The sequence below is a fragment of the Tupaia chinensis genome, unplaced genomic scaffold, assembly GCF_000334495.1.
Source record: "Tupaia chinensis unplaced genomic scaffold, TupChi_1.0 Scaffold146828_1, whole genome shotgun sequence".
Lineage (NCBI taxonomy): Eukaryota > Metazoa > Chordata > Mammalia > Scandentia > Tupaiidae > Tupaia > Tupaia belangeri.
Genome location: NW_006206682.1, coordinates 1,119,445 through 1,127,331, shown reverse-complemented (window position 1 = coordinate 1,127,331; position 7,887 = coordinate 1,119,445). Strand labels below are relative to the sequence as shown.

Genomic DNA, 7,887 nt, shown 5'->3' with positions numbered 1-7,887 from the left:
GGAATGCCCTCTGCCCTGGACCCCGTGTGGTGGGAGGTGTGCCCTCCTCCATGGTTAAGGAAAGGACCTGACAGTAGGTGGGGATGGCTAGAAGCCCCATTGCAGGAAGGCCGGGCTCTCACAGAGAGCACCGCCCTGAGTTGGCAGTCCTCACTGTCACTCAGCAGTCCTCACTGTCACTCCCAGATGCCCCTTGCCTAGTCCTGCTAGCGGTGGGCCTTAATGCCCCCATCTTTGGAAACCAAGGCCAGATCAAATGACCCCTGGGGGCTTCCAGTGCTGCTAGTTTATGAACCTGAGTTTCACATGGGGAAGGGATGGCTTCACCTTAACCCAGCAGCTTCTTTCTCAGCCATGGAAGGCTATAGGAAGGGGACATTTTTGGGGTGAGGTTGAAGGATAGTTGGTGATATTTTTAAGCAGGAGAGAGAGAAGCTAGAGATGCCACAGGGAGAGTACCGAGGGACTAGCAGTCCAGCAAGGTTAGCACAGAGAGCCCAGGAGTGGTCTCAGCTGGGGAGGGAGCCCAGCCATGTCTCCCTGGAGGCAGGAGAGGCCGGTGAAGGGGCAGAGAGGTTTAAAAGTGTACGGGATGCCTCACCTTCTCAGTGAAGTCGGGAAGGAGGATGTCGCCTGGAGTGGGAGGAGAGACCAAGAGAGGTGTGGACAGCAGCCCCTGGGCTGGACTAGCCATGCCTGGAGGCTGTAGCTGCCGGGTGGGCTGGAGGTTGGAAGGGCCAGACTGGAGAAAGGCCACAGGCTCCAGAAGGAGGGTGACAGTCGTGTGGACGGCTGGAGGGTCCAGGCTGGAGAAGGGCTCGGGGAGAGCCTCAGGGAGAAGGCAGCCATAGGCCCCAGACCAGGAGGTCCCAGTGAGTGCCAAGGGAGAGCCCCAGGGGTAGACGCAGACTAGTCACTGTCACCGTGAGGCCGAGACTCGTGTCTCCACCAAGTCTGGCAGGCGGTCGTGCTGTCCAGTTGCCGATTCTTTATGAAGCAGAGAAAGCCTGACTCTGCACCGTCACGCTTCATCGGGCACGACCCCCTTCATCGGGCACGGCTCTGGGCCACAACAGCCCGATGGGACTCTACGGAGCCTGGCACACCCAATCCCCACGAGGCCTTTAGGAGAGGAGTAACAGTGCTTGGAGGGAAAGTGTAGATCACTCCAGACCCTGCTAGACGGACCACAGGCTCAGCCCCGTCCCCGACTAAATGCAAGCAGTCTGGGACGGCACACGCTGAGTCTCACTGTCTTTCTCAGTAAAATACCTCTGTCTTTTTGGAGAGGTTTTTGCTATAGGGCACGTGAGCTCGCCAGAAATACAGAGAGAGAGAGAGAGAGAGGCAGAAAGTGAGAAATCACCCTCCAGAGGGGATGGCCACGCCGCGATCCCTTCTCTATTCTCCTCTTGGGATCTTGGGCACACAGGCACACGTGCCTGGCATAAGTTTATACCACCCAGTCCAGGACTTGAACCGCAGTCTACTACATTGGAGTCCAGTAACATAGCCATTACGCCAACTGCTGGTTCCTCACCTCTCATGTTTTATCGGAGCTGAGGGTAATTGCAAATAGTGGGACAGTATTAAACTGGAGAGAGGTGTGGTTTACGGAGGACATTTTTCATCATGCCTGGTGTCCACAGTCATCCCATGTCCTGTGGGTAGTGAGTGAAGTGGCGGCTTCTCAGGGGCCCGTGCTGACCGCCTCCCTTTGGGCGTATGTGCCCGTCAGCCCAGGCAGCATCAATTAGGGGGTTTTGGTTAAGGAGCTCTGTGTGTGAGAGGGAGCTTATATCTCCCCGAAGAAGCTACGCGGGAACCTCCAGCCACTCCAGGACTCCTTCCGTCTCAGGCCAGGAGGGTGTTCTTAAGGTTCTCCAAGCACTGGGGAGATAGAGCTTGGGACTGTCTGAACACTGGGTCTAGAAAATGCATGCAGTATGTGGAATTGTGTCTGTTGTCTCCATGTAAGTCAGGGTATTTACTGAATTTCAGATAAAAATACAAGGCCTGGGAAATCCACAGATGGAGCAGGCTGACCCTGTCTAGTTAGACAGACCTACTGATAAAGTGGGCCTTCCACAGAGAGCCCGGCTGGGCAGGAGCTCTTGGGTCCTGGGCGTGGCCCCCACGGGGCTGCTCTGCACCTCCATCCCCTGTACCACCGTGGCCACTGCCTTTGACATTTGCCAAGGAACGAGGGTCAGGCGAATTACGTAAGCCTCTGATGATGAAGTTGGATCAAACCAGGCAGGCCGAGGGGAGCACAGAGCCGCGAGCCCTTAGCAGCCTGGGGAGGAAGCAGATAGGTAAGAGCTACCATCACAGGGTCCGGTTTCTGAGTCTCCTGACCCTCATCCCCTCACACCCCAAGCTGAGTGCACATTCTCAGACCACAGTGGCTCCAGCTTAGGACACACTACAGATGTCTGACTGGTCCTCACGAGCTTTCCTCTGTGTTTTATCTTAGCAGGGTCTGGGGCCAGCTCACCTCTCACGTCTCCATCGTCGCCGACTCCACCCTCTACAGCAGGTTAGTCCTGGGGTAAAGTGACGTGGCTTTCTCCGCCCCGCCGATGGGAGGAGAGAGTGCCTTCTCTCCCTGGCTTGGCCTGAGCGTCTCGTCTCAGGGCGGGCTAGCTCCAGCCCTGTCAGGAGAGGCCAGTAGAAATCAGCAGCGCCACTGGGGAGAGCAGAGGGTTCTGAGCTCAGGGTTCCCAGGAATGGGCCGGCGTCAGGCCCACTAGCCGGCCTCTCGCTTGCCCTCTTTGCCGAAGACCTGCCGTAGAGCTCCTGTGGTCAGAGCTCGTCTTGGCACATGCCCCGTGCTGCCACCCAGGGCCCTGTCCCACCAGAGCTCTCTCCACAGGGAGCCCATCTGTGGTGCCAGTCCTGTCACTAGGCAGAGCTGGCGAGATGCCTCGTGAGGGAGTGGAGCACGGACTCTCTGATTTCCTGATCACTCTCTCTGTCCTGCCCTGCACTGCGTTAATTATCTGAATATTTCTCTGCCATCTGGAGGACTGCTTATGAAAATAATCCCTCATCTTTGTGGAGTAGTCTCATAATACTAGCTTTCCTTCTTTCCTTTGTGAACTAAGGTCTCTCTCCTAACTATTTCAGAAAGCCTAGCAAAAACTCCTGGGGCACCGGAATCTCCTTTTACTTAACTGGGCCAGATGTCCTAGATGTCGGAGGAGCTGGTTCTGCCACTTAGCCTGTAGGCTGTGCTCCGAGGGGTCTCTGCAGCTGTGGGAAGAGAGGGCCATTGGCAGAAGTTGATGGAAGAGCTGACGATACCATATTCACTAGTGCTAAAGGCGGTGCCCAGGCGCTATCAAGAGCGTTACCCAGCTGTCCTCGGACGCTTCTAACTGACCCTCCCAGGAAAACACCTGCAGATGCAACGGGGCTAGTTTGAACAGCCTGTTGCCGGCTGGCAGGCATCTCCTTGCTGGCTAAGGGTGGTGGCTACTGGTGGCTTACTGCAGATGTTCTGGGGCCAGGCTCTGTTTTGATAGCAAAGTGCCTGGCTCCTGGGGACAATATTCTTGTCCCTGTCTGACTTCATCAGCAGAATTTACAAGAAAAACCCCAAACATTGATCAAGATAGAAAACAGGCCTTCTGTCTTTTGTAGAGGTGACCTGTTTAGGCTGATGAGAAATTTCTGGAGATCCACTGCCCATGTTCTAGAAAATAGAGTATTTGTTTCATACCACTGGCCCTATGAAGAAAACTGGAGAAAATGGATAGGAAGAATCCTAAACCTTCCTTTCAGAAGTGAGCCCAGCGTAGAGAACATTGCTGTGTGCGGTGGGAATGCGCTGGGGCAGTTAGCTGCCGGTTGTCTCTAAATGCCTTGGACATTTACAGTGGATCTGGACTTTCAGGGAGACTTCTCTAACTTAGCCGCACTTCAAACAAGGGCCACAGCATACGGTAGCAAGAGTGCTTGAGGAAACTGTTAGAATGCTAAGAGGAGAGAGATCTTTTGTAATTGGAGTCAGTGTTAGGAAAAGCTGTCTGAAGTGAATGGAGTGGTAGGGGCATTGTTGCGGATTCAATAGTCCCTACTTGAAAGGGAGTCCCGAGGATTTAGCAGGAAAACACACATGAAGCCCAAGCACCACGCCTGACAAGGATAAGAGGTTCCTGGCAAACACTGACTCCCTCTTTATCTCCTTTAATGTTTTGTTGATGAAACTGTTGACTCAGCCTCAAAGCCTCTGCTGGGCATTTCTTGAAATGCATAATAAAAATAGTATCTAGCATTTGCTTGGTAACTTAGCATTTCAGACCGTGCACAGGGCAGCCACAAGAGTATCCCATCCAGGGTGTATTTTAAAACGTGTTTGTTGAGAAACCACCGTGCCAGGGACTGTGGCTGACCTTGGTTACAGGGCCCTAGCTCTCATGGAGACGTGTTACTAGTGCCTCTCAGGAGTTCCAGGACGACAGACAGAATTTAGGCAAATACTACTCTCCCTGGGGCCCAGCCGTGGTAGTTATTTTTCCTCCCAACAGATCCCTTTAAATAAAGAATCATCACCTGGCAGACCAGACTATCGACAAGTTGCATATCGTGGGGTTTCAGGGAGCTCCAAGCGGGCGAAGCTGTTGATGCCTCTTGATCCCAGGCCCCTGGAGACGCTCGGGAAATCCTTGTGGCTGGTCGCATGGGCTTGCTCCGCCTTCATGGCCTCTGCTGAGGCCAGGTCTGAGGGCAGGACTCGGCCTGGGACGGCAGCTTTGGCTGTCCAGTCCCAGCTGGGATCGTTCCTCCTTGCAGAACAGGAGGCCCAGCTTCCTGTATCTTCCCTGCTGCCACTCCACACTGCCATCTTGCTGCCGCAGTCATATTAACAGCAATTTACATCTTTATGCTGTGGCCGAGTTCATGGTTTTAAAAACCATGCTTATCTGGAACAAAGCCGAGGATGGTATCTTCCAACTTTATGATGAAGTGTCACTTTCCAGCAATGAAAGAACATTCTTTCTTTTCAAGGGCTAGTATTTAAAAAAAAAAAAAATACAGCTTCTCCAAAAGGTAACCTCTCCCATGGAACTCAATCTGGAAACCCTTGAAAACTGCTCTGGGGGTCTGGGAATCTGAGCGTGAAGGCCACCACTTGCTGGTTCTAGGACCTTGGGCAGGCACTGACCTCCCGTGTGCTCAGCTCCCCATTTGTGAGTGAGGATAACAATGGCCCCTGCTTTGTTATCGTGAGGGTGCTGTGAGCTCCACGTGGAGAGGCCTAGAACAGCGCCTGCCCGGCGCTTAGTGAGCTCTCAGAACACAGTCACCGAGCCATAAATGAGACACTGTGCACGTCCGGGTTTGGGTTGCCTCCTCTGTAAAGAGCAGAAGGCGGAAGTTAGAGGGGACCACTAGTTCCTTCTTGTCAAGCACACCCTAAACCCACAGCGGACTCTGCCCTTGTCAGTTTGCTCAGCAGCAGGTTGACAGCAGGGGATCAACTTAGGCAAGCCGAGCTGGCCACAGCGCCTTTCTTGCTGAAAGCATCAGTTTTAAGCACATTTCTGGTAGCTAAAGGTAACTGAATCTCAGTTACCTTCAAGATGGGCCAGAAGTGCAGATGTTTCTAAGTGAAGGGAGCCGTGGAGCTCTTCCCAGCCCCTCCCTTTCCTTACTGCAGCTCCCTCCTCCCTCCCTTGGGAGCCTTGGCTTGAAGTCTTTACCAAATCCATGAGAGAAATATCAATTACCGAGTCTGCCGGTGATTCCACAGGGTGGGAGTTCCTAAAATTCTTGCAACACCCGTGTTTTTTCAATGAGAACTTTACTTTCTGCTAAAGGTTATTTTTCCTGCCTTGGGAAGGTCAGTGCTTCTTCCACTGTCCTGACTAAGCCGTTCTTTATCCTAATTGCATGGTAGCTGCCATCAGCTGGTGCTCATACTCCGTCTTCAGAGAGTTGAGGGGTTTAAGTGGCCCCAGATTGCACACACATCACTATTCCTTCCCACCCTTTTTTGGGAGCTTTGCAAAAGAGTATTTTGGAAAAGCTAAGTAAGCAGAAGACCTCAGATTGTTTTTAATAATTATATCAAGTAAATTCTGAGCCCTCATTTTGTGCCGGGGGCTATTCTAAGTGATTTATAGTCATTGTTTCATTTAATCCTTGCAAATTTTCCTACCCAACGAATGGATTCTAGTACAGCGCCTTTTACAGATGAAAAAAACTGAGGCTCCAGTAGGGTGAAGCAGACTTGACCAAGGTCACACAGCAGCAGGGTGCAGGAGCCAGGCATTGAACTTGGTCTGCCTCTGTTCATTGACCCGCCTGCTTTCTCCAGGGAGCACTGTTGGCCCGTGCGGTTACACACTGAGACTGGTGTGAAGAACCAGTGTACGGGGCAAGGCTGTATAAGCCGTGAAGTGCTAGCACGCTCCAGCTATGGGTGCCCTGCAGTCAGAGAATCCTAGTCCTGCTTGCGGTTTATGACTTAAACAGTAATTGTGAGGAGAGAGAGCTGGCAGTTTGTAGAAAAAGCATCTGGAAGAATGAGGAGAGAAATGGAAGTTTTGAACCTGGAAAGCTGGGAAAGGGGAAACAAGAACCTTCTGGGTACAGAGACTAAAAGCTTAATAACAGGAAGGAGGATGAAGAACTAATAAGGAAAAATTAAAAAGGCTTACTAAGGCGTACACACGCAGACAAAAAAAGAGTTTATTTTAGACATCGGAGCTTCTAGAACTTGCTTAACCAAGTCCACGTCTGAAACCCATTCTAGACTCCAAAGTGATGCCTCCAACCATAAGAATCACCTCTCTTTCTCAAAAGCTACACATCTGCAAAGCAGTGGCCGCCTTTGGGATGAGCAGGGCTGTCCTGTGGTGGCCTCTCCTGCCAGCCACCTCCCTGGCTTCCTAGTGTGTTAACCCCTCCCCAGAGCCCCCTGGATGCAGAGAGTGGGAGCTGCAGGTGTTTCCAGCACCTTCCTTCCACAGCTGCCCCGGATGTGAGGGGGTCAGCCTGCGCTACCCCAGCCCAGCCCAGCCCACCCGACCCAGGGCCTCGCTTCCTGGCCCCTCCCTGTGGAGCAGAGTTGGTTCATTGGGAACCCTGGGGTCCGCTGTCCTTCAGGCCTAGGCTGCAGTCTAGTCAGTTTAAGGAGAGAGCTGAGGGGTTTAAGTGGGCCTAGACTGCACAGCCTTTCAGATGGCTTGATGGCCTTACCGAAGCTTTCCTGCTGCCTTAGCCTATGGGGCACAGCTGCCTCGGGCGGGGGCACTGCTAGTGCCTGGGAGCCCCCCTGCCCTGCCCTGCCCGGGAGCTTAGACCTGCCCTGCGGCTCACTCTTGCCAACTTTTAATAAGTCAGGTCTCCAGTTTAGACGTAGACTTGCTGGGAAATCCGTGCATTTTCCTCCTCCTTCTCTGGGGATAAACTGTCCTTGTTTAGTAATGGAACCTTTGCATCCATTTCTGCGCCCCAGGGGAGGGACAGCCTTCGAGGCTCTTCCCTAGTGAGTGCTGTGCTTGTGTTCAATGAGCAGAGCACCTACCTGGCTCAGGGGAAGAAACGAAACAGACTGTGAAGGGAGAGCACTCCCTGGTTACGTCTCAGATGGTAGCCAAGTCCTGACAGAGACAGTCTGTTTACGAGCCCGCGCGGTCACTCCCAGTGTGTCCTAGTTCCTCAGTGAGGATTGGCCCGCGATTCCGACTAATACGTTATTGTCTGTTTCTGTTTGGTTAAATGACACTCCAACCTGAATAATGACTTGTGTCCTCTCTTTCTCTCTCTCTTTCTCTGCCGTTTTCAGTAGAGCATGCACCCTTTTGAACGTGAATTTTCGGTAAAGTAAGCTATGCTGATTTCACTAACTTTAAAGATGCTCTGTTTTGGGGTGTC

At 52.7% G+C, this 7,887-nt stretch overlaps 1 protein-coding gene across 1 annotated transcript in view; it reads left to right on the top strand.

The window, feature by feature from the left end:
- The window catches only part of PXK (PX domain containing serine/threonine kinase like), a gene marked incomplete at its 5' end in the record, with an annotated part of 54,836 nt that overhangs the window by 41,952 nt on the left and 4,997 nt on the right, over nucleotides 1-7,887 (top strand). The window contains 1 exon segment of the mRNA XM_027768556.1: nucleotides 2,477-2,539. Coding sequence (XP_027624357.1) covers nucleotides 2,477-2,539 — 63 coding nt within the window.